This window comes from Sciurus vulgaris (assembly GCF_902686455.1).
Source record: "Sciurus vulgaris genome assembly, chromosome: 2".
Lineage (NCBI taxonomy): Eukaryota > Metazoa > Chordata > Mammalia > Rodentia > Sciuridae > Sciurus > Sciurus vulgaris.
Genome location: NC_136462.1, coordinates 92305092 through 92332787, shown reverse-complemented (window position 1 = coordinate 92332787; position 27696 = coordinate 92305092). Strand labels below are relative to the sequence as shown.

At 35.1% G+C, this 27696-nt stretch overlaps 1 protein-coding gene across 2 annotated transcripts in view; it reads left to right on the top strand.

The window, feature by feature from the left end:
- The window catches only part of UBR1 (ubiquitin protein ligase E3 component n-recognin 1), a 159800-nt gene that overhangs the window by 42304 nt on the left and 89800 nt on the right, over positions 1-27696 (top strand). For both annotated transcript variants that reach the window (XM_079127740.1, XM_079127741.1), the window contains exons 5-14: positions 1525-1655; positions 4159-4297; positions 10940-11002; positions 11302-11425; positions 11762-11869; positions 12402-12490; positions 14410-14508; positions 15623-15780; positions 22101-22200; positions 22809-22937. In XM_079127740.1, the coding sequence (XP_078983866.1) occupies positions 1525-1655; positions 4159-4297; positions 10940-11002; positions 11302-11425; positions 11762-11869; positions 12402-12490; positions 14410-14508; positions 15623-15780; positions 22101-22200; positions 22809-22937 (1140 nt within the window). The remainder of the gene's footprint in view (positions 1-1524; positions 1656-4158; positions 4298-10939; positions 11003-11301; positions 11426-11761; positions 11870-12401; positions 12491-14409; positions 14509-15622; positions 15781-22100; positions 22201-22808; positions 22938-27696) is intronic.

Sequence of the window (27696 nt, the reverse complement as noted above, 5' to 3'; positions counted from 1 at the left end):
TTTCTGTTGTGTAGATACATACCACATTTTATTTATCCATTCATAACTTGATGGACCTTTGGGTTGTTTCCACTTTGAGGCTATTATGAATGATGCTGCTACGAATATTTGTATATAGATGTGTGAACATATATTTTCATTTCTTTTAGTTATATACTAAAAGTAGAATTTCTGTGTCATGATAAACTATAGGTAACATTTTGAGAAACTGCCAGATCATCTTCCAAAGTGGCTTCAGGTTTTTTTTTATGTCTACCAGTAGTATATTAGAGTTCCAGTTTGCCACAGCATGGCTAACACTTATATTTTCTGCCTTTTTGATTATAGCCACCCAACTAGGGGTGAAGTGATAGCTCTTTGTGGTTTTGATTTATATTCTATAATGGCTTATGACATAGAGCATTCAAATGCACTTTGTAGCTGATTGAACATCCTTTTATTAATGTTCTGTAATGAACATAGCATTGTTGTAGAATTTAAAAGACTCAAGTTTTAATTTTCTTTCTGTTATTTGTAGGCTCTTTGACCTTAGATGGATTCCTTATCTTTTTTTTAAATTTTAAAAATCACATTAAATTTTCCATCTTAACCATTCTTAAGAGTAAAGTTCAGTAGTATTAATTATATTTACACTATTGTGCAATAGATCGCAAAAACTCTGTCATCTTTCAATACCGAAACTCTGTACACACTACACACTAACTACCCCTCCTCCCAGACCTTGCCAATCAACTTTCTGCTTTGTTTGTATGATATGACTTCCTGTGGTTATGATACTTCATATGAGCACATTCATAAAGTAGCTGGCTGGGTTACTTACCTTCTTTTTTTTTTTTTTTTTTTTTTTTTTTTTTTCCAGTGCTAGGGATCACACACAGGGCCTTGCTTATTTTAGGCAAATGCTCTAGCACAACATCTTTAGCCCAGTTCCTTATCTTTTTTTTTTTTTTTTTTTTAAATATATATTTTGTTTTAGTTGTAGCTGGACACAATAACTTTGTTTTTTTTTTTAATTTATTTTTTTGTGGTGCTAAGGATCAAACCCAAAGCCTCACATGTGCTAGGCAAGTGCTCTACCACTGAGCCATGACTCCAGCCCTCAGCTCCTTATCTTAAAATGTCTTTAATACTTGATTTGCCTTTTTCTGAAGTGACTGTGCAAGTCTGTTGAAATAAATTATGAGTACAATTCTTATAAGATACAACCAGTTGTTACACGATATTTTCCTAATAAAGCTTCTCAGGCAGAGAAGAATATTTATAAGGGAGAATATTAATAAATTGGCTCCGTGGTTCTACCTTGGCACCTTCTGTGATCTATAACACCAACTGGGCCAAAAGAAGGTAGACTAAACTGATAGCAACTTTCTTGAGCTCATCTTGAGCAACTCTCTTAGGCTGTCATTCCTTGAAGATGTATTAATGAACTCATAGAAGTGATTATTTTAAATAAATAATATTATCATCCTCTCTGTTTATTTGTATACAGTCTTGGTTAGTTTGTTTTTCTTTACTTTCTTACAGAATTTACGTTGTCCATTGAGTGAAGAGGTAATTGTTCAAGCCAGGAAAATATTCCCTTCGGTGATAAAATACATTGTAGAAATGACTATATGGGAAGAGGAAAAGGAACTGCCTCCTGAATTGCAGATAAGGTGGGGAAAATTGTTAAAAGGAACAGGTTTTAGTGATGATTGTTTATATTGCAAATAAGTATTGAATAGCTACTTTTGTGGTTATTTGCTTCTTAATATCATTATGTAAAATATGTAGAGATTATCTCTTGGAAATATTTTCAAAATGTCTCTTTACCTGAGATGCTTTGGTAGACACTATACAGAAGTTAAACCTAAAGAGGAGCCTATTAGGGGCTTTGCATTTATAGGATAAACCAGTACTTTGATGATTTTGTTCTGAGTTTGTAAGAACCTAGCAGCCATGGATCCCAGTAAGTAAATTCCCCTGTTTGATTCTGGCCTGGACCAACACTTAGGTTTCCCAGAATGTTTGTGAACAAATAGGAACATTGGAACAGTATGTCTCTCATTAGCCCAGATCTTTTAAATCTTTTTCTAATCAAGAAAAGTTTTATGGTGGGGATGAGGAAATACCCTTTCTACCCATGCTTTGGTAATGGTATAATAGAATTTTTGCAGTTGTAGGAAATTACCTATTTTTTAGTTAAACCTCAGTAATTTCTAACAGCCATAAGTCTTTGGTGACAGTAAGAGTTGCTCTTAACTTACAAATGAAAAAAAAAAAAAGAAGATACGATTGAGCCTTGTGGGAGTTTTTCCACCTGTGTAATATTCAAAATTTCACAAAACCACAGCACAAATCTAAATACAACTATTCTTTGAATTTACTGGGACAATTTGTTTATTTTGTTTAGAAGGGAGAGAATTAAGAGTTTTACTTCACAGCACCATTAAATGTATTGTTTTGACTCTTCTTGATCCTACCTTCTTGGGGAAATAAAGATGTTGAGAAATTGTGTCTACAGATAGTTTAATTTCAAATAAGTGATAAAGTCAATTAAGCCTTTTAAGAAATTTTGAGTCAGTAAACATAATTTAAGCCATCTGCCTACCAAAATAGACGAGTTGCTTGAATGTCATTTTGTAATAGGTAGCACTGGTCTCTGGATTCACAGATCTGAGTTCTAGTTCTGCTTATTGATATATGTCACTGCTTATTGATACTGTGACTATCCATAAGTCTTAAAGTCTTAACTCATCTGAGTCTCTGTTTCCTAAACTATATATGAGGACTGAGACAGTCTGCTTTTTAAGAGTTATAAGGATCAATTGAGTATATTATAAAAGCATATTATAAATTCTTTAAAATCGATAACTTGTAGCCCATAGCAGCTGAGAATTGAACTCAGGGCCTCACACATGCTAAGCACATACTCTGTGATTGAGTAAATCCTCAGCCTGTATAACATTTTTTCTTTATACATTTACTAGAGTTGACATCTTTAGATTTTCAAAATAGCAACAAAAATTTTATTTTTTTTTTTTTGGTACTGGGGATTGAACTCGTGGGCGCTTTGCCACTGGCTATATTCCCAGCCCTTTGTACTTTTTTATTCTGCAACAGTTTTGCTAAGTTTTTAGGGCCTCACTCAGTTGCCCAGGCTGGGCTCAAACTTGAGATTCTTCTGTCTCAGCCTCTCGAGTTGTTGGGAACCTACACATGTGCCACTCTCCCTGGCTATTTTTATATTTTTTATGATATCCTCATGTGACTTTTGAATATAGATATTATCCTTTTCTTAGATGGAAAAGGCACTGTCATTTCAGCAAGATTAAGAGAGTACATGACGTGCTTAAGGTATTACAGCCTAAATGTGAGTGCTGGCACTTTATACAGCTTTACAAAAAAACCTCTTTAAATGTGTTATAATACGAGTGTTACTTAAATAAAAGCAATGCACAGAAATAAATATGATAAAATTCAGTAAAAATTAAATGTTAATAATATCTAATCATGTATTGTTGCCTGCTTGAAGCGTCTAAATCCGAGCTTGAAAATGTATCTCCCTTTATCAGAATAGTAGATAAACACAGAGTGGTATTTAAGACATAGTGGCACTAAAACGAGATTTCTAGTAGTAAGAAAAATTGGAGGAAAAACATGGAAAAGGTAATACTTTTATTAATTTGCTTTGAGATTGGGCCTTAGTAGGTTACCCAGGTTGGTGCCAAACTCAAAGATTCAAATCTTCCTTCCACCTTAGTCTCCCAAGTAACTGGGATTATAGGCATATGCCACATGCTTGACTAGGATTTTAAAAAATTCCATGGCACTATTCCACTTAAGATCATTTACTGCTGGGCACAGTGATGTAAACTTGTAATCCCAGTGACTTAGAAGGCTGAGGCAGGAGAATGACAAGTTTGAGTCTGGCCTGGACAACTTTGTGAGACCCTGTTTCAAAATAAAATAAAAAGAGCTAGGGATGTAACACAAGGTAAAGTGCCCAGTGCCCTCCTCCCCACAAAAAATCATTTCCTTTATCACTGTTACAGTATTATTTTCCCACAGATATCAGTCTATATGCTGCTTTATATAGATGTCATATATTACTTTTGACTATTTTTGTTTTTCTTTTACCTGTTGCAGTTTCTAAATGTATATCTTTTTAATTAAAAGGGAGAAAAATGAAAGATATTATTGTGTCCTTTTTAATGATGAACACCATTCATATGACCACGTCATATACAGTCTACAAAGAGCTCTTGACTGTGAACTCGCAGAGGCCCAGTTGCATACCACTGCCATAGACAAAGAGGTTTGTAGTCACCATTTGAATTGTGCTGCTATCTTACATTAGCTTCCTGGGAGTCAGGTGTTGCTGGAACCCTTGCCAAGTGCCTCAGTATTGGTTAAGTATAACCATTCTCTTTATTCCTTAAATCTTGTGTAAATTGCTAGAAGTTTGATTTTGTGTGTTTATATTTCATAGTTTTGGATCGCTATCTGTAACTTTTCCCTCTTTTATTCTTTTTTGGTACTAGGGATTAAATTCAGGGGTACTCACCTACTGAGCCACATCCCCAGCCTTACTTTTTGTATTTTATATAGAGGCAGGATCTCAGTTGCTTAGAGTCTCACCATTGCTGAGGCTGGCTTTGAACTCTTGAGCCACTGGGATTACAGGCGAGTGCCACCTCGCCCAGCTCTCTTTTATTCTTAATAATTAGAAACTTACTGAATGTTTGACAATTACAGGTTAAAATGTCAGTTTAAGGTTAATCTGTTCCTGTAGTACTTATTTATTGAATGAGTGAATTATGCATAAATTAAGAAATGTTGATCATATCTGAGATTTTCAACATGATTTATTTGTATTATTTTTAGAATAATGTTAATTCTGTGGCTTAGCTTTTATTTAACATCCATCCAAAAGAAAATGGGTTTTTAGGGGACAGAGGTATTTGAAATTAAGATTAATTTAATCCCTGCCCTTGGGAGGAATAGAATCTAGTGAAGAAAGAAAATATTAGTAACTCAAAACTTTCCAATTTTCTTTCAGTGCTGAGGTTTGAACACAGGACCTCATGCATGCTAAGCAAGCATTCTACCACTAAATTTGCAACCACCGAACAAAATTTCCATTAGTTATTTATTTTGTGTGTGGGGGAGGGGGTGTCTGTGTGTATAATACTGGGATTCAACAGGCTCTCTGCGCTGAGCTACAAACCCAGTCTTTCATATTTTTTTATTTTGAGATGGGAACTTGCTAAGTTGCCCAAGGTTGAAATCCTCCTTATTCCCCAGTAGCTAGAATTACAGTTGTGCATCCCCGTGCCTGGCTTCCATTTTTCTAATATACTTATTGTACAAAGATGGCTTAATATAGACAGAATAGGTGGTTAACTTCCCTTCTCTGTGTTTCTTATGTGTGTCTTATTTGATTGCATATTATCAAAGAAAAGACAAATGGGAGTAAAAGAAAAAGGTATGAACAGTTAATAATATTGGCTAATATTTGCCGAGCATTGACATATTTCAGACATGGTGTACTTTAAGATCTCATTTGGTTTTGAGAACAACTTTTAAGATAGGTACTATCATCTCTGTTTCATAAACCTGTGCACAGTACTTTAAGGATTAAGAAGATCAATATCTTGGCACACATATAACCCATTCCCAGTACATAAGAATTCTGGTTAGAATGTTGTCCTTAAGCTAGGCATGGTGGCACTTACCTGTAATCCCAGTGACTCGTGGGGCTGAGGAAGAAGGATCGAGAGTTCAAAGCCAGCCTCAGCAAAAGTGAGGCACTGAGCAACTCACTGAAACCCTGTCTCTAAATAAAATGCAACATAGGTCTGGGGATACGGCTCAGTGGTCGAGTGCCCCTGAGTTCAATCCCCCTGCTGCCTGCAAAAAAAAGAATGTGGCCCTTAAAATTTTAATTTTCAGCCCAAGTATGGCAGCACACACCAGTAATCCTAGTGACCTGAGAGGCTGAGGCAGGAGGATCACAAGTTCAAAGCCAGCCTCTTATCAAGGCCCTAAGCAACTTAGTGAGACTGTCTCAAAAAAAAGTGATGGGGAGCAAAGGAGCTGGAGATGTGGCTCAGTGGTTGAAGTTCCCCTGGTTTCAACCTGTGGTGCCAAAACAAACAAACAAACAAATAAAAAAACCTTTAATTTTTATGTGAAACCTATTGGGATTTTCTTAAAATGTAGATTCTAATTTAGTAGATTTGATGTGGGGTAGGCAGTACTTCATTTCTAACTAGTTCTGAGGTAATTTTCATGATTGCCTGTGCAAAGACCATATTTCAACTAGTGTGTATCTTCAACATTTCTCCCCTGTATAAATAATTCTTTATTTGCTCAAAGGCTAAAGAAATCATTTGTGGACTGGGATTGTCGCTCAGTGGTGGAGCGCTTGCCTAGCATGCATGATGTGCTGAATTTGATCCTCAGCACCACATATAAAACTAAATAAAATAAAGTTAAAAAAAAAAAAAGAAACCAGTTGTTCACTGGTATTGTCTGTGATTAGACATGAGCTGAGTTTTCTCCTACATTTTGGATGCTCTCGTATGTTAGGAATAGTCTATGGGATATAATAATTCCATGTTAATGATTAATTGGCCTCAGGTCAACTATATTTCCAGATCAAAAAATTTTTTATACTCTATGGTTGGTTGATTCTGAAGTCAGATTTATTTTAAGGAAGTGAAGAGTCTAAGAATATGAATAGGTATGAGGAGGAATGGTAAAATGTATATTTATTTACAGTTAAGAAAATTGAGCAAAAGATATAGGTCAGGCAGTCTTGAAAGAAGACAAGAAAGGAGAAGATTTAGGAAGCAAGAGAATAGTAGGAGAAAAGGCAGCTGAGAAAAGGTGGGTGGGTAGAGAAGCATAGATAGAAGAAAAGAAGAAAAAAACTGAAGTGGTTCATTTAACAAACATTTTCTAGTCCTGCACAGTGATATTAGGTTATGCCAGGTCTTAGTGCCCATATTAGTATTGATACACTGTGGTTATAGCTTATGTATAGAAGGAACTGTAAAGATTGGTCAGGCTGATGATTTTCAACTACTGGTTGAACAAGGTAAAGTCTACTTGGATTTTGTATATGTATATACAAAATATATATTTATATTCTGTCTTATTCAGAAAGGTTGAAAGTATCTATAACAACAAAGCCTTAACAAATACTCTTTCAATTCCCTTCTTAAGGGAAAAAAATGGAGACTTTTGTTTTTGTCCATGTAGGAATTTGTTTACTGATGTAGTGAGTATTAACATATAAGTCAGAAAAAATGTTGGAAACAATTGAAATTTCCTATGCCTATATTGAGAATATAGTATCCCTGACCAATGGTCCTCTAATTTCTGCTTGAATACTTAGAGAGTTTGGTTCTGTTGAACAACTTATTCATAGAACTTATTTCTACATTTGGTCAAAATCTGTCTCCATGTATTTTCAGACTAATTTCTTTTAATTAATTTATTTTGTAATACACATTCTTATTTACAAAATAAACAAAGATTGGAAAACTCAACAATCAGCAAATAATGCAATTAAAAATTGACATAACAGATAAATAGGTATTTCACTGAAGAGAATAATCAAATGACAAATAAGCATATGAAAAAATACCCAGCATTATTTGTTGTTAGAGAATTTCACATTAAAACCATAAAACCATAATGGGATACCTAAGAGATTGTCTATGGTACTACATAGCTATATATCTGTATCTATATCTGTATTCATATACACACAATGTGTATATATATACACGCACACGTGCATATATATGTATGATTATTTTTTATTTGCAAAATAAAAAGTTAACAATAAATTAAATCTGTTGTATATAATATGATAAATGAGAGAATGAACAATTGCAACAAAAGCATTCCAACAATCTTCTCTCTCAGCCTGACATCGGAACTATTCAACTCGTTTTCCAAAATATTTCATCATCAAACCTATCATTTACCCAATTCTAATTTCTTTTAAACAACCTCAAAAAGACCTTTTGTTTTCAGATGGCAGCCCATCAAGTACTTTAGGAAATCTATAATTTCTTCTTTATTATGTCTGCTTTCTTCCCTTTTTTTGGCTATTTGTTTTGAGATAATAAGCTCAGACTGGTCATACTCTCTTTCTCTCCATCTGATTCCCTTGGATAATAGTCACCTTGTTGAGGACTCTCTTAAAATATGGTACTCTGTCACCACATAAACATTTATACAGGTACTTAGAGGAAATATAAAGATGAGTCGGATTGTTCTTTGCCTTCAAAGGATCATTCTCTGCCATTCTCATGAAAGAAACAGACATTCAAAAAGATTTTAAGGATGTAATGATGCTCTTTTCTAGTCCACATTTTGCCATCTTATATGCAAAGTTAACATTGCAGATTGTAAGAGATAATCTTGGTAAATATTGTAAATATCAGGGTGCATTATTTCTTTAGAATTACTGTGAGCTAGCATGCTCCTAGGACTCTAGGAAAATACATACCAGCAGGTAAGCCAACTTCCCAGGAGAAGACTTGACTTGGGAAAGTTTGGGCCTAGGCTTTCTTAGTTTTCAAATATAATGGAAAAACCTAGATCTCCCAGTGTCTTTGTGTTATTTTACCCCTTTCCTACCATCATTTCCTTTTCTTCATTCCCCAATAAGAAACTTTTTTTTTTTTTAACTCATTCAAAAAGAAAAATAAAACATGATACATGTTAAACTAAAAAATATGCTTGGCCAGCTAGGCTGTATTGCAATTAGTCTATTTTACAAACCTGTAAAGATGTATAGTTGTATATGTGTATACCTATTATAATTAGTTGATGAGGTTTTTTTGGTGTTTTGTTTTTGGCCAGCTCAGTCCTACTAAATTAGCAGTGGAAATACGGGAAAATGAGCAGAAAGAAATGCCCCATGTATTTAAAAAAATCTGCCTTTCTTCAAATGATGTACTTCCATGTTCACCCCCCCCCATTATTTTGTCATTTTAAAAAATTTAATAGTGATAAAATTCATATAACATAAAATTTACTGTTCAACATTTTTTATGTATACAGTACAGTGGTGTTAATTTTGTGCACATTGTTGTGCAACAGATCTCTAGAACATTTTTCTTATAAAGGTAAAACTCTGTATCCATTGAACAGCTCTCCTACCAGTCCCTGACAACCATCATTCTACAAAGAGTTTGACTGTTTTAGAAATATAAGTGGGTTCATGCAGTATTTATGTTTTTGTGTTTTGATTTATTTCACTTAGCATAATGCCCTCAAAGCTCATTCATATTTTGGCATATGACAGGGTTTCCTTCCTTTTTAAGGCTGATTACTATTCCATTGTGTGTATGTACCTCATTTTATTCATACATTGATGGACACAGATTACTTCCACCTTTTAGCTTTTGTAATAATGCTGTTATGAACATGATCATACAAATATTGGTTTGAGACTTTACTTCCAGTTCTTTGGGGTATATATCCAGAAATGGAATTGCTGGATCATGGGAATTTTATGTTTAATTGTTTGAGGAACTGCCATACCTTTTTCCATAGCAGCTGTATTGTTTTATATTTCTTCTAGCAGTGTCCAAGTGTGTTCTAGTTTCTCTACATCCTTGCCAACACTCGTAATTTTCTGTTTTGTTGACAAGCAGCCATGGCATCCTATTGCATGTGAAATATTCCCACTCTCCCCACTTATATTGAGATTCACTGCTTTAGGTTATATTGTTTATTCTTTTTAAAATACATTTCTTATGACTTTATTTGTGCATTTTTTTTTTCAGTCATGGCAGTCTTAACTGGTGTAGTTAACATTTTAAATATAATTGGGTAATTTGTGTGTGCGTGTGTGTGTGTGTGTGTGTGTGTGTGTGTGAGATTGAACCCAGGGGCACTTAACCACTGAGCCATATCCCTAACCCTTTTTATATTTATTTTGAGACAGGGTCTTACTAAGTTGCTTAGAGCCTCGCTAAATTGCTGAGGCTGGCTTTGAACTTGTGATACTCCAGCTTTAACCTCCGAAGCTACTGGGATTAGAGGCATGTGCCACCATGCCTGGCTTCAGTTCTTACCATATATACTAAGGAGCTGAAAAAGGAATATTGGATGATTAGAAGTATAGACTGTGGAAATGGACTGCCTGTAATTGATATCTTTATTAACTTTCTGATTTGGAGAGAAAGTACTTAACCTTTCTGTGTCTTACTGTTCTCTGTAAAATAGTGATACCTTCTTTATAAGATTATTATAAAGGTTAAATGAGAAAGATAGTGCTTCTTCGCCTTGTTCACATGACATATATAGAAAATGATAAATTTTTACAGATAACTAAAAGAATGAGTTACCAGGAACTCCTAGGTAGATCTTTTTTAGCTCGCTCCGGGGGTGGAAGAATCATTAACTCAGCCACACCTCTTTACCCCCATTAAGGGACTACAAGTAGTTTATAGAATATATGCTGAGAAGCTCTAAATTCATTCATGAAAATATGAATTCATTTGTTTACAATATATAGTAGGAGTTTAGTAAACCTAAGTTATTATTACCTGATAAAAATAGGAAATGCACTATTATAAGTAAAGAACTAGCCAGCACCCTAAATTATAGAATTCTCTTTTGGAGATTCAGATGCTTCATAAAGGTGTTAAACATTTATGTTTATCTTCTAAGTAGTGTCCTAGAATCTTAAAATCTTTTAGTCAGCAAAATTACTTATAATTGACAGCTCATTAGATCTGTGGGCAATATATTACATATTGATTCTTCTTCTTTTTAAAAAAAATTTTTTTTTTTTTTTTTTGGTGCTGGAGATTGAACCCCAGGACCTTGTGCTTGAGCACGCTGCCAACTGAGCTACATCCCCAACCCTACCTATTGCTTGTGGTTATCATTCCACTACCTAATTCTCATTCTTATCTATAATTAGGGTCGTCGGGCTGTTAAAGCAGGTGCTTATGCTGCTTGTCAGGAAGCAAAAGAAGATATAAAGGTAACTTTCTGAATGAGAAAAAGAGATTGATAAACAGGGAGTTTTAAGAGGTCTGTATGTTTATAAGATCCCAAGTAGGACAAGTAGAATGATCATATTGTTGAAATGGTTTGACATCCTAAGTAAAGATAAGATTGGGATGAGATTTGGTACTGGCAGGGGTATGTGATGATTATCATTATCATTATCATTATTATTATTATTATTATTATTATTATTTTAAAGAATACATTGTTTAGCTGAAAGCAAAATTTACATACCAGCTTTTTTTTTTTTTTTAATGTACCTTTTAATTGTAGAGCCATTCAGAAAATGTCTCTCAACACCCACTTCATGTAGAAGTATTACACTCTGAGGTTATGGCTCATCAGAAATTTGCATTGCGTCTTGGCTCCTGGATGAACAAAATTATGAGCTATTCAAGTAAGCATACAGTCTGTTTTTCTTATTACTAATAAACTATTGTGTTTTTATAGCCATAAATTTTTAAATGTCATTGAATATAAAATAAAATTTCTTTTTTTGTCAAGAATCTATTTTGATTGTCAGGATTAAATTCTAAATGCATAAATAATATATTTCAACTGCATAATATAAAATAATATTCTTCATTGGCTCTCAAGTTTTTGATGATGGCAGAATTATTTTTGACATCAAGCATAGCAGGATTAATGTTAGTCTTTCATATATTATTATAGGACATGTACTTTAAGGAGAAATCATAAAAATAAAAATTATTTGACTTCTTTTATTTTTCAGGTGACTTTAGGCAAATCTTTTGCCAAGCATGCCTTAAAGAAGAACCTGGCTCTGAGAATCCATGTCTCATTAGCCGGTTGATGCTTTGGGATGCAAAGCTTTACAAAGGTAAGTAGACCTTTGCTTATGCTACTTATATGAAGGAAAATTATCCAATTTGTATTATTCTGTGTTGAAACTAGTTATATTGCCTTATAATTACAGTACCTTTTCATTTAATCAGAACCAGTTTTTAAAAAGTGGGTATGTATTTTCATGTAATAATGTGCTTATTACAGCTATGTTTTCATTTCAAAAATCTCAATGAACAAAAAGTAAAAGATGAGAGAAAAAGGGTATGGAAAAGGAAAAGTACAAAGTAAGAGTAGTTCTGAGTGAAACAGTGAAAATGAATGAAAAAGTTGAAAGGATAAAGTAAGATAAGGTAGTGGAAGAGATGCAGAAAAAGAAAGAAAATGCAATATATGTGTGTATTTTAAATTTTAGTTGTATTAGTATCACTTCAGTAAATGTTATTCATTCTCCTTGAGGACTGTTAGCATGTGAGATATTTTTATAATATTCTACCGCTTCTAATGGCTGGAATAATTTGCTTTCATTTTGCTTATATCCTCCTATCCCAACCCCAAATGATCTATAGGTGCCCGTAAGATCCTTCATGAATTGATCTTCAGCAGTTTTTTTATGGAGATGGAATACAAAAAACTTTTTGCCATGGAATTCGTGAAGGTAATTGCTTTTTATAAATAGAAATCAATAAACATAAATAGACATTTTGTAAATGACTGATAGAAGCAAAGGAATGATTATTTATCAAAAGAATTGAATTTTATGATTGATTTGTTTGTCAAAAGATTGATATTTTATGTTAAATAAATATTTTCACAGATGGCACTTGGTAATATGGAAATTGCAGGAGAGGAGATAGGTTTGGAAAATGATCAAAGGGCCAAGCAAAGGGAAGTTATCACATTTACACATTTGTTCTTTTTGATAATTTATTTGCTGTTAATAAAATTTTTGTAACAAGAGTAGCAGTAACTAATTGAAGGAATGACAGGAAAGAGAAACAGATATGCATAGTAAAGAAGGCAAGAATTAAATGGCAAAAGTTATACTTACCTAAGGCTAAAACACAAACTTAAAACATGCAGCTTTTTAAGTTGCTTTATTGATCTGTTATATATCCTTTATATTCTTGTATCTTTTTGTCTATCTTGCAAGTTAGATTGTAAGGTTACACACAGGAGGGACTTTGAATTTTCTGCTTTGCCTTATACAAAATTATACAATAAATATTTGTTGATATCTCCTGATTTTAAGTTGAAGACAGTTCTGTAAGACTTAGGATATGGCAGAGTTAGGACCCAGAAAGGAATTGGAAGCAGAAAGGAAAATAGTCATTGTTAGAGGCATATAATAGTGGAATGAGACCTGTGTTATATTGATTATATAAACATATTGTAACATTTGGTGTACATCTTAATCCTTGGAAGCAGTGGTAACTGAAGATGGAAAAACCAAACTTCTTAAACTCTTTAGAGGTAGAATGTTGGACTGTGTGTGTGATCTGAAATGAAATTTATTTTCTTTATCTCTCTCTCCCTCTTTCTTTTCCCTCCCTCCCTCCCTCCCTCCTTCCCTCCCTCCCTCCCTCCCTCCCTCCCTCCCTCCCTCCCTCCCTTCCTTCCTTCCTTCCTTCCTTCCTTCCTTCCTTCCTTCCTTCCACTCAAGGCCTCATGCGTGCTAGGCAAGGGCTCTACTTCTGAGCTACATCCTTACCTGAAATTATATTTTCTTATACAAAAACTAGTCTCTCAACTTAGATGATATCTTGTTGGTACAGCATGTTATCTCTTAAATTCTGTAGGAATTCTTGGAGGTAAAATTAAATATCTAATCCCACTATCCAGCTCTGTGCTTTTTTGTTTGTTTGGTTGGTTTTTGGTACTGGGGGTTGAAATCAGGGGGCACTCAACCACTGAGACATATCCCCAGCCCTATTTTATTTAGAGACAGGGTTTCACTGAGTTGCTTAGTGCCTTGCCATTGCTGAGGCTGGTTTTGAACTTGCAATCCTCCTGCCTCAGCCTTCTGAAGCAGTTTTTAAATATTTTGAATGTAATCCCAGCTGCTCCAGAGGCTGAGGCAGGAGGATTGCAAGTTCCCAGCCAGCCTCAGCAACTTAGAGAGGCCCTAAACAACTTAGCAAGACCCTGTCTCAAAATAAACTATTAAAAAAAAGGGCTGGGGATATGGTTCAGTGGTTAAGCACCCCTGGGTTCAGTTCTGGTACCAGAAAAAAATTGCCCCATATTCTGCTTGGAGAAAGGATAAACTACACTATTGCTCTCCTCCATGATTTTCACCTGTGTTTTTTATTTGGTTTTATTTTAGCAGGTCTTCAGCTCTACTTGTTGTTTGGGTAGCTGAATTCGTATTTGGTCTTTTGTTATTCTCTAGTTTAGTTTTGTTGATCATGATATATCTTGCCTCAATAAATAGGAAGTCTACATGTCATCTTCTGGATAGAGACATTCTTGCAGCACTTATTAAACTGAGATTTAAATTTTAAAATATTTTTTAAATTGAGATTTTAAAAGTTTTTAGTAGTAACTTGGAATTGATTCTCCATTTGTATCTTTCAGTATTATAAACAACTACAGAAAGAATACATCAGTGATGATCATGACAGGAGTATCTCTGTAACTGCACTCTCAGTTCAGATGTTTACTGTCCCTACTCTGGTATGTATCAATTATGTATATCCCCCACCCCCAGACTGGGCAGGATTTCTAAGTAAAGCTTGTTTTGCTTTAAGAATTTCACTTAATGTTGACTAACAATGTCATAATTACTAAGTTGGGCTAATTCCATTTGGAAAATCGAATACTATTTCATTGGTATCTGCATGTGTATTTAGTGGTACCCAAGGACCAAGTAAGTGGGCATTACTCTCATCCAGATATCCTGATCATCATAGATGACATCCACAGCTTATTTCTCACTTAATGGAGTAACTTAGGAGACTTGTATTTCAATACCAAAACTTTTTTATTTTTAACATTTTACTCTGCTTTTGTTCTTTAGTTATTCTTCAGTTTGCCTTATAGAGTAAGGTAAAACTAAGAAGGGAGAGAGTGTGCCTGTCAAACATGTGTAAGATGGTGCCACATAGGCCTGGGAGTACAGTGGATTACTTTGCTTCCTTTTTGTGCTGCTACTTTTCCTGATTCTTCTGGATAGTTTGATTAATTCTTCCTTCTTTCCCTTTTCAAAGGGCCAGAGAAAAGGATAGGGAAAAGAAATTGAACTGGGGGTGAGGAGGAAATTCTAGAGTAAATAGTAATATAGTAGAAGTCATGAAATATTTTTGTTATGGTGTGCCCATTATGTGATTACTGAATATGAATGTATATTAAATAACCCATTTAAGGGCTGGGAGTGTCTAGGCAGGTGTTTTCTAGTTACTGAGTACTAGGAGATAGGGGATTTTTTTTTTCCTTTTTCTCCAGTACTGGTGATTGAATGCAGGGACTCTCTACCACTGAGCTACATCCCCAGCCCCTTTTATTTTATTTGGAGACAGTTTTGCTAAGTTGTTGAGGCTGACCTTGAACTTGAAATCCTCCTGCCTCAGCCTCCCAAGTTTCTGGGATTAGTGTACACCACCATGCTCAGCAAGGATTTTTACTTTTAAAAACTAACTTTTTATTAGTTGCTATTCCGTAAAACTAAGGACTGTGGCTAATGCTTGATGAACATTTATTAAAAATTACTGACCAACCAAGTTAATGAATAAATTAAGCCCATGCTACTATGAGTTATTGCTAAAGACAATATTCTTGAAATATTCTGCAGGCTCGACATCTTATTGAAGAACAGAATGTTATCTCTGTCATTACTGAAACTCTGCTAGAAGTTTTACCTGAGTACTTGGACAGGAACAATAAATTCAACTTCCAGGGTTATAGCCAGGACAAATTGGGAAGAGTATATGCAGTAATATGTGACCTAAAGTAAGTTGTGAGTCAAAAGGTGAGGGCACCTGTTAAACACAGCGTGCTTTTTTACTCTGTCTTATAAGTAAATCTCTGATCCTTTTGATTATCCAGGATTCTCTTTATAATGCTGACAAGTTCAAAGGACTCTTACTGCTTCATGTTAATAGAGTTGGCCCACCCTATCCATGGGTTCTGCATCTGTATATTCAACCAACCTCAAACTGAAAATATTCAAAACATAATTGAGTCTGTACTAAACATGTATACTTTTTTTCTTGTTCTTATCTCTTAAAGCAGTACAGTATAACAAATATTTGCATGGCATTTACATTGTATTAACTATTAAATCATCTAGAGATGATTTAAAGTACATGAGAGAATAGATGTGCATAGATAAGTTCTGTGCAAATACTATGCCATTTTATATATACTGGGTTGGGAACTGGAGCCAATCCCCCCACTAACACCAAGGGATGTCTATAAATATCTTTAGTGCGGGCTTCTCCCACCCGCTTAGTGCTGGGAATTAAATTCAGGGCCTCATGCTTGTTAGGTAAGCGCTCTACCACTGAACTATATTCACAGCCCCAGTAAACCACTAAAGCCTTCTTTTTGAGTTTAAAATCAGGTTAATAAGGTACTGAGGAGACCCCTGCCACAGGTACTTGGGATCTCCTGAGGTCACCAGATGAATCTCCATTGTAATTAGCACGCCTCTCACTTACTTCCATTCACATATTTTGTGGTTCTGTCCCATTTGTATAGTCTCTTTGTGCAGCCTCATAGTTGCAGAGGATCTGTTGACTTTTTAACTCCCCTTTTCATATAAATACCAAGTATCAATATACAGGAATTTCTTAATAGTTTTTCTCCCTGAAGAGGATTGAAAGTTTCTTTTTAAACTCAACTTGTAATCACATAATAGGTCATATTTGGGATTGTTGGACCTAAAAGAAAATGAATTTCCATTTATTTTTGAAATAGATAATGTTATGAGGATTATGACAGATCAGCTATTCAATAAATCAGAGACTTCAAAAAATTCTTTAAAAAATATATTAGAAAGCCAGGCATGGTGGCACATACCTATAATTCCAGTGACTTGGGAGGCCGAAGCAGTAGGATCACAAATTCAAGGCCAGCCTGAGCAACTTAATGAGACCCTCTCTCAGTATAAAAAGACAGGGGATGTAGCTCTGTGGTAAAACTCCCTTGGTTCCATCCCCAGTACTGCAAAATAGAAAAGAATATATTAGAACAAAATATATTTCATTTAGTTTGCCATTGAAAAGCAAACAAACAGAAAACTCCAGGTGTAGGTTATAGCTAAGTGGTAGACTGCTTGCCTAGCACGTGTGAGGTCCTGGATTCGATCCCCGAAACTTCAGAAAATAATAATAAAATAAAATTGGAAGAAAAAAAAAAAAAAAAGTTCCAAGGCATATATGATTATTTATTTCTGGTCCCAAGGGGGAAGAATTCCAATTTTATCTACTTCTAGTGATCATGGCAGAGTACAGAGCGGGTGGGAACAAAAAACCTTCTAATTCAACTTTGAAATAATCTAGTCTGTTTTAAAAATAGGGCTTGGGGGTTTACCTCTGTGTAGAGCACTTGCCTAGCATGCTCAAGGCTCTGGGTTCGAGTCCCAGCACTGCAAAACAAAAACAAAAATAAAAAACCAAGAACTTGACAGATAATCTGAACTATGAGGTAGATCCTTGGTATTACTGAGGGAGGTTCTTTTTCAAGCCCTTTTTACATCCCTCAATTTCAGAATACAATTGTGGCATATAAACTTTTCTTTAAAGTTTGGTAAATTGTTGTTTTCACACCTTTGGTATAAAGTATAAAATGGAAATGAATTCAGTAGTGAATCAGCATATAAACATTGTGATTCAAATTTGTTCTGAAGCCAAATTGTGAAAGTATATATTATGCAAAGCATATAAACTAGAACTAATGGCTGAACTTAAAGGTCATCCTTGTTAAGTCAGTGAATAACCTTGGTCTGCTTTACAGGAAAACAGAAACAAAAACAAAAAAAAACCCTCGGTCTTGTGACTCTCATTACCATGCAGAAGTCTCATAAATGTGTTTAGAGAGAACTAACATATTTTGAGCACTTAATCAACAGATAACTGTAATTCACTCTCATAAGGATCTTGTGTAATTTATTTGAAACTCCTGTGTGCTGAAGAGCTTTGCTTATTTTACCTCATTTTAATGTTGTAACATTTTTATAAAGCAGGTGAGGTAATCTTGATTTGTAGATCAAAGTTTTTTCCTTAAGTTTGTTTTCATGAAACTAGTAAGTGGCAGAACTGGAATTTGGGCATAACCACTATTTATCTGTAAAACTCCTATTCATTTCACTATAATATGCAGCCTCAACAGGATACATAAAACCCCCCGCCGACCAAACCTATTCTGAAACTAGTCAGTAATATCCTTTGTTTAGCAAATAATTATCAAACCCCATTTCTGCCCGTTTTTATAGAAATTTTGCAGTCATATCTTATTCTATATACATTTTTATTTTCTACTTCTTTCTGAAATCTGCTTTTAAACCAGTTTAAACCACAAACACTTAATTTGTTTCCAGAATGAAGTGTAAATTTTTCTGAAATTTATAGTTTTCCATGGTCTAGCCATATACTCTACTTATCTGATGGTGCCTTACTGTGAAATAAATTTGTTGGTACTAGTAGATACTGTTTATCCTCTCTCAGGAAATTTTCATTCTCTCAAAATATTGCATTTCAACTTTGGAAAGCCCCTTCAGACTTTTAGACAGTTTATTGTACATTGAATTCTGTCTTTTTGTATCTTTCATAGTCTGATTCTAGCTTTTCCTTAGTCCATTTATTTATTTTTAGAGAATTTCTTTTTTATTATAATAGTGCATGTTAATTATACAAAATAGTGGGTTTGTCACATTCATACATGCACATAGCATTACTTTGATCCTTTATTCACTTAGGACAAAATCAATTCTCATTTAACTTAAGTATTTAAAGACAGCAGTTTTTAGTTTTTTCTAGGTTAAGTTGTAAACATTTAAAATTTTTTTCCTATTTCATGTTGTTTAACTTCTAAATCATTTGTCCTCCTCTTCTGAACCTGTTCCAGTTGAATATATATACCACTTATATGCCAAAAAAGGAATATAGTGCTCCAATTGAGGTCTGCCTAGAAAAAGCATAGAAGGCAAGGGTTACTCTCATTTTAGTTAATATACCTCTATTAATTTAGTCACTTGCTTTATGGACAGAATCGAATGGGTTATTTTGTTTCTCAGTTGCTAATGCAGTATGGAAATGAAACTTAGAGATGTGGTTGAACCTTGGTTCAATTAAGGAATCGTTATCCTTCTATTACTCCAACCTGTTCCTATGTCCCATTTCTGAAAAGTGTAATAGGCCCTCAAACCAGATCACTCCATTACTCTCCCATTGCCACCTACTTTGGTATACAGGCTTGGCTTGACTTAACTTGGCGTGACTTGGCTTGGCTTGGCTTGGCTTGGTTTTGTTTGGCTTGGCTTGGCTTGGCTTGGCTTCTCTTCTCTTCTCTTCCCTTTCTTCTTCCCCTTCCCCTTTCCTTTCCTTTCTTCCTGCCATTGGCATCTTCTTTACTTGCTAGGGCAACTATAAAGGTCAGGTATGAATTATGTGAGAAACTAAAAATGTAAATTCTCTTCTACTCTGGATCAGTGCTTCTTAAATTTTAATATGAGTACTGATTGTATAAGGATCTTGTTAAAATGCAGACTCTTTAGTAGGTCTGATTAGAGCCCAAGAGCTTGCATTTCTAAAAAGTACCCAGGTAATGATGTTACTGCTGTTTTATGGACTACATATTGAGTAACAGTAATATAAAAAACAAGAAGACCTTGATGGCATTTGTTTATTGTGACAGATTTTAAGCTTTAGTTTTTTTAAACCTTTAAAAGAAAAATTTAAATGATAATTAGCAAATTTCAGTTATTGCTTTGATAAGTTCTTTATAGATTCTGGAAATTAGCGCTCTATCTGAAGTATGAGTGGCGAAGATTTTCTCCCACTCTGTAGGCTCTCTCTTCACATTATTGATAGTTTCCTTTGCTGAGAGAAAGCTTTTTAGTTGCAATCTATCCCAGTTGTTGATTCTTGATTTCTTGTGCTATGGGAGTCCTGTTAAGGAAGTCTGATCCTAAGCCGACATGTTGAAGGTTTGGACCTACTTTTTCTTCTGCATTTGCTCTGTCATCTCTTCCTTCAATGCCTGCATTTGCTCTTTTATCTCCTTGTTTGCTTCCCTGATTGTTTTAATTATGTACATTCTGAATTCCCTTTCTGACATTTCTTCTGCTGTGCTGTCATTGGGTTTTATTGATATAGTATCTAGTTTTGTTAGGGACATTTTCTTCCCTTGTTTTCTCATATTGGTCAGATATCAGTGGGACTCTGAGATATTGCAGATTTCCTCTATTGGCTTATAGTGTCCCTGTAGATTTCCAGTATATCACCTCCCGGCCTTCAGTAGCCTGAAGTCTTGGAGGAACTTGATAATGCAGTGTTCCCGAAGAAAGCTGCCCCTAGCCCTACTGGGTCCAGGGCTGGGGGCTGGTTCTGCGTGGAAATCCTCTCACTGGGCAGTCCTACTCCTAGAAGCTGGCTATAGATAGGGCCTGCCCCTGCCTGGGGGAGCCAGGCTGCTAGGGGAAAGCCTCTCCCTGTCCTGCCTTGGTCCCAGAAGTCGCCTCGGGCCAGGGCCTGCCGCTGGGTTCAGGGCTTGGGGTTGGCTCTGTGCGGAAAAGCTCTCACTGGGCGGCCTGCTCCAAAAAGCTGGCTGTGGGTCGAGCCTGCCGCTGGAGGTAGCAGGGCTGCTTGGGGAAGTCTCTGGCTGCCCTGCCCTGCTCCAAGAAGCTGTCCCTGTCTGGGCCTGCCGCCCAGGCTGAGCTTCACCCAGTGGGAGACACTCACCCCGTGGCTCTATGTTGGTCCGTGTCTCAGTACCTCCCCTTCTTGAATCCTGGGTTCTGGAGCGACAGGAGATGCAGTCACCCTCTACTCCGCCATCTTGGATCTCCTCTAAGGTCTCTGATGATTGTATTTTTAATGCATAGTCACCATTATAATATCTAAAGAATGGGAATAATTAAACCACAGTCCTGTCTTTACATTTCCTACATCTGTTGCCTTGTCTTTTATGTTCTTATATTACTTCCTTTGTACATATTTTTAGTGCTTACCTTTAGATTGCCATGTCCACTGTATGTGTCTGTTTTCCTCACTGTTCTGAACTTAAGGGCAGGATATGTCTTGTTCATGTTTATATTTACAATACTTGGTAAATATAATAGAAGTATATTTTGATAGATTGAGTACAAAATAATGATTTTTTTTTTTTTTTTTTTTTTTTTCGGTGCTGGGGATTGAGGAAAGCACTCTACCAACTGAGCTATTCCCCAGCCCTCAAAATAATTTTTAATAATTGTTAATGTTTGCTTCCTGAGAAGTCATTTGGTGATAAACATTGTTCTCACTTGATATGAAACCAGTCATTGTCTTTTTATCCTAAATAAATAGTGATCTTGTAAACTGTAGGCTGAAATATGTCTGTCTGTTTGTTTGTTTTGGTATTGGAGATTGAACCCAGGGATGATTAACCCCTGAGCCACATCCCCAGCTCTTTTTTTATTTTTTCCATTTTGAGACAGGGTCTCACTAAGTTGCTAGGGGCTGTGCTTATTTGCTGAGGCTGACCTTAAACTTGGACTCCTCCTGTCTCAGGCTCTGCAGCTGCTGGGATTATAGGCGTGCATCACTACACTCAGCTTTGTTTTTTTTTTTTTTTTTTGTTGAAACTAATATATTCTGATGTGCAAACCATAATGACATAGGTGTTTAGATTCTTCTTCTAGGTTCTGAGTTCTCAAAACTTCTAGGTATTAAATCTGTTCCAATTTTCCTAAGCCTGAAAAGATTTTCTGCTTTGGATGATGAGTATGAAGAATCCTGGGAAATTTATACTGTTTGTCATTTGTCCAGAGTTGACTGTGATAAGCTAGGTTGATCTGAGGCCCACTTAATCTGACTAACCTCTGAGGTCATAATATATAGAGAAGTCAGGCTTAGCTTTGATATCTGCCTCTTATAGGGCATTCCCACATTTTGCTGACTATATATAAAACAAAACAAATAATTCTAGCTCTGCCTAGAGCTTCTAATTATTATAAGAAATTAGAATGCATAATTTTGATAAGTTAATATTGTCTATAATCCTAAGAACCTTAAAATTAGCCCAAAATAGAGAAGTGAAATATTCCTTTCTCTTTTGAAATGATATAGATATATCCTGATCAGCAAGCCTACAATATGGACAGAAAGATTAAGGATGCAGTTCCTTGAAGGTTTTCGATCTTTTTTGAAGATTCTTACCTGTATGCAGGTATGATAATTCTTCTGTATACCATAAGAGAAATTTATTTAAAAAAATATAATCTCAGTCTTTTTCTTCTTTTTCATCTTCTCCTTCTCCTTTAGCAAACTTTTTTTATGAGAGAAATTTTTTCTAGCAAACTAGATATAAAATTTAAACACTGATTCACTTTAACAGATCTATGTACCTTAGTAGTAAAGTTAGTTATTAATACCTTAATAATAAACTTCATTTCCTACTGCTACTATTATTAATGTTTATTGAATGTTTACCATGTGATAAATATATAATAAGCACTTTACAAGCATTATCTCTTTTGAGCCTTATAACAATCTTATGAGCCTTATAGCAATTTTATTTAAGGAAATAGGGGTTTAGTAATAATTTGCCTACGTTCCCAAAGCTAGAAATCCCAGACAGAGCTGGTATTTGCACTCAAATGTTCTACTTCTGAGTTGTACCCCTGAGAGCTGGGATTTGAACTGATGTATTCTGACCTAGTACAACAACCATGTTAAAATACTTCAGCATGTATTATATGAATCCCAATGTTTTTATATTTTGCCAGTGGAGGAGCAAAGAAAGAGGGTTATATGTTGACAAATCTTTTCTTGCAGGGAATGGAAGAAATCAGAAGACAGGTTGGGCAACATATTGAAGTAGATCCTGATTGGGAGGCTGCCATTGCTATACAGATGCAATTGAAGAATATTTTACTCATGTTCCAAGAGTGGTGTGCTTGTGATGTAAGTAAGATTTGTTAGTAAGTACTTTTAAAATACTCTAATAGTTATTAATAGTATAGGTTTATGTAAGTTTTTGTTATTTAATAAATCATAAATTTCTTAATTATTTAAATTTATTTTATTAAATTTAGGAGGAAAATGCAGTTTTTTACACTTAATTAGAAAATGTATCCTGGGGTGGTTTTGCTCATTTTGGGGAATTGCAGGGTTTAACAATATACGTCTTGCCTATTTCAAATGTACTTATTTATTTGAAACATTTATTTATTTATTAATAGTAATAATGATAATTAGAACCACATAGACTTTTAACTATTTCAAGAATGGAGAGGTGAATATTTTATTCTGTCAAGAGGTTTGTTACACATGTTAAACTATTCATAAAATTAATTTCAAAATACAGAACTAAGGTAGCTTCTTAAGCAATAATTTTAGGCTATAACCCTCTATTGATTGATTGATTGATTTTTTGTGGTACTGGGGATTGAACCCAGGCCCTCACGAGTACTAGGCAAGTACTGTCTCACGGAGCTACGTCCCCAGCCCCATAATTTTCTTTAAACACAATACTACTTCAGATTCCCTTTGAGGAATATGACTTATTTCTTTTCTGGGAAAATTAACATTATCTCAGTCAAATTCTATTGTCTCCGTTTTCTCTGTATTGTCATCATCATGTGTTTGTTGACTAAATTTATCTGTGTCTTCACTATTGGTCTCTGAGTCTTGTTTTATTTCTTTTCTAAAAGCAATGCCTCTACCTAGCCTCTTGGTTATAGTTTATATTATTTTTTCCTGGTGTGTGCCTCCTTATTTATCTCCACTTACATTCTACATTTTCTGCTTATTGTCTAGCAACTGCAGCACATGTATTTTAATTCTCTCACTATTATGAAATAGCTGTACAGTTATTAGGAAATTGGGTCAAGGTGTATGTTGTTCATCTTCAGATCTCCCAAACCTTCTGAAGTTGTCTACATTTACCATTCTTCATTCATTATATCCTAGTATTCCTTAGAAACTGACTCTGGCTTCAAAAATTGGCTAGACTTAGTTCAGAGAAAACTCCCAAAGGATCCAGTTAGTAAACCAAATTTAGAGATCTTTTCTTGTAAACAAATGGGATACATGTTGTTTCTCTGTTTGTACATGGCGTAAAGGCATACCATTTGTGTAATCATAAATTTACATAGGGTAATGTTGTTTGATTCATTCTGTTTTTTTTCCCCTTCCCCCCACTCCTCCCACCACTCTTTTCCCTTTATACAGTCCTTCCTTCCTTCATTCTTGCCGCCCTCCCTAACCCTAACTCTAACCCTAACACTAACCCCTCCCTCCCCCCATTATGTGTCATCATTATCCACTTATTAGCAATATCATTTATCCTTTGGTTTTTTGAGATTGGCTTATCTCACTTAGCTTGATATTCTCCAGTTTCATCCATTTGCCTGCAAATGCCATAATTTTATCATTCCTTATGGCTGAGTAATATTCCATTGTATATATATATACCACAGTTTCTTTATCCATTCATCAGTTGAAGGATATCTAGGTTGGTTCCACAATCTGGCTATTATGAATTGAGCAGCTATGAACATTGATGTGGCTGTATCTCTGTAGTATGCTGATTTTAAGTCCTTTGGGTTTAGGCCAAGGAGTGGGATAGCTGGGTCAAATGGTGGTTCCATTCCAAGTTTTCTAAGGAATCTCCATACTGCTTTCCAGAGTGGCTGCACTAATTTGTAACCCACCAGCAATGTATGAGTGTACCTTTCTCCCCACATCCTCGCCAACACCTGTTGTTGCTAGTATTCCTAATAATCACCGTTCTAATTGGGGTGAGATGGAATCTTAGAGTGGTTTTGATTTGCATTTCTCTTATTACTAGAGCTGTTGAACATTTTTCCATATGTTTGTTGATTGCTTGTAGATCTTCTTCTGTGAAGTGTCTATTCATTTCCTTAGCCCATTTGTCGATTGGATTTTTTGTATTCTTGGTGTAAAGTTTTTTGAGTTCTTTATAGATTCTGGAGATTAGTGCGCTATCTGAAGTATGATTGGCAAAGATTTTCTCCTACTCTGTAGGCTCTTTCTTCACATTGCTGATAGTTTCCTTTGCTGAGAGAAAGCTTTTTAGTTTGAATCTATCCCAGTTATTGATTCTTGCTTTTATTTCTTGTGCTATGGGAGTCCTGTTGAGGAAGTCTGGTCCTAAGCTGACATGTTGAACATCTGGACCTACTTTTTCTTCTATAATCTGCAGGGTCTCTGGTCTGATTCCGAGGTCCTTAATCCATTTTGAGTTTAGTTTCGTGCATGGTGAGAGATAGGGGTTTAGTTTCATTCTGTTGCATATAGATTTCCAATTCTCCCAGCACCATTTGTTGAAGAGGCTATCTTTTCTCCATTGCATATTTTTGGCCCCTTTGTCTAGTATTAGAAAATTGTATTTATTTGGGTTTGTGTCCGTGTCCTCTATTCTGTACCATTGATCTACCTGTCTATTTTGGTACCAATACCATGCCGTTTTTGTTATTATTGCTTTGTAGTAGAGTTGAAGATCTGGTATTGCGATATCCCCTGCTTCACTCTTCCTGCTAAGGATTGCTTTAGCTATTCTGGGTTTCTTATTCTTCCAGATGAATTTCATAATTGCTTGCTCTATTTCTGTAAGGTACGTCATTGGGATTTTAATTGGAATTGCATTGAATCTGTATAGCACTTTTGGTAGTATGGCCATTTTGACAATATTAATTCTTCCTATCCAAGAACATGGGAGATCTTTCCATCTTCTAAGATTTTCTTTAATTTCTTTCTTTAGTGTTCTGTAGTTCTCATTATAGAGGTCTTTCACCTCTTTTGTGAGATTGATTCCCCAGAATTTTATTTTTTTCGAGGCTATTGTGAATGTGGTAGTTTTCCTAATTATTCTTTCCAAAGATTCATCACTTATGTATAAAAATGCATTAGATTTATGTGCATTGATCTTATATCCTGCTACTTTACTAAATTCACTTATGAGTTCTAAAAGTTTTCTGGTGGAATTTCCTGGTTCCTCTAAGTATATAATCATATCATCAGCAAATAGGGATAGTTTGAGTTGTTCTTTTCCTATTTGTATCCCTTTAATGTCTTTGGTCTGTCTAATTGCTCTGGCTAGAGTCTCAAGGACGATATTGAATAGAAGTGGTGAAAGAGGGCATCCCTGCCTTGTTCCAGTTTTTAGGGGGAATGCTTTCAGTTTTTCACCATTTAGAATGATATTAGCCATGGGCTTAGCATAGATGGCCTTTACAATGTTAAGGAATGTTCCCACTATCCCTATTTTTTCCAGTGTTTTGAGCATGAAGGGGTGCTGTATTTTATCAAATGCTTTTTCTGCATCTCTTGGAATAATCATGTGATTCTTGACTTTAAGTCTATTGATATGGTGAATTACATTTATTGATTTCCGGATGTTGAACCAACCTTGCATCCCTGGGATGAAACCCACTTGATCATGGTGCACTATCTTTTTAATATATTTTTGGATGCGATTTGCTAAAATTTTGTTGAGAATTTTTGCATCGATGTTCATTAAGGATATTGGTCTGAAATTTTCTTTCCTTGATGTGTCTCTGTCTGGTTTAGGTATCAGGGTAATATTGGCTTCACACAATGAGTTTGGGAGGGTTCCCTCCTCTTCTATTTCATGGAATACTTTGAGAAGTATTGGAATGAGCTCTTCTTTAAAGGTTTTGTAGAACTCGGCTGAGAACCCATCTGGTCCCGGACTTTTCTTTGTTGGTAGGCTTTTGATGACTTCTATTTCATTACTTGAAATTGGTCTATTTAAATTGTGTATGTCCTCCTCATTCAGTTTAGGCAAATCATACGTCTGTAGAAACCTGTTGATGTCTTCGAAATTTTCTATTTTGTTGGAGTATAGATTTTCAAAATAGCTTCTAATTATGTTTTGTATTTCAATCGTGTCCGTTGTGATATTTCCTTGTTCATTCCGAATTTTAGTGATTTGGGTTTTCTCTGGTCTTTGTTAGTGTGGCTAAAGGTTTATCAATTTTGTTTATTTTTTCGAAGAACCAACTATTTATTTTGTCAATTTTTTGTATTGTTTGTTTTGTTTCAATTTCATTGAATTCAGCTCTGATTTTAACTATTTCCTGTCTTCTACTACTTTTGGTGCTGGTCTGTTCTTTTTCTAGGGCTTTGAGCCGTAGTGTTAGGTCGTTTATTTGTTGAGTTTTACTTCTTTATTAAATGCGCTCCATGAAATAAATTTTCCTGTAAGTACTGCTTTCATAGTGTCCCAGAGATTTTGATATGATGTTTCTTTGTTCTCATTTACCTCTAAGAATTTTTTAATTTCCTTCCTAATATCTTCTGTTATCCATTCATCATATAAGAGCATATTGTTTAATCTCCAGGTGTTGGAGAAGTTTCTGTTTTTTGCTCTTTCATTTATTTCTAACTTCAATCCATTATGATCTGATAGAATACAAGGTAGTGTGTCTATCTTCTTGTATTTGCTAACATTACCTTTGTGGCATAATATATGGTCTATTTTAGAGAAGGATCCATGTGCTGCTGAGAATAAAGTGTATTCGCTCTTGGTTGGATGGTGTACTCTATAAATGCCTATTAAGTCTAAATTATTGATTGTGTTATTGAGATCTATGGTTTCTTTGTTCAGTTTTTGTTTGGAAGATCTGTTCAGTGTTGAGAGAGGCGTGTTAAAATCACCTAGTATTATTGTGTTATG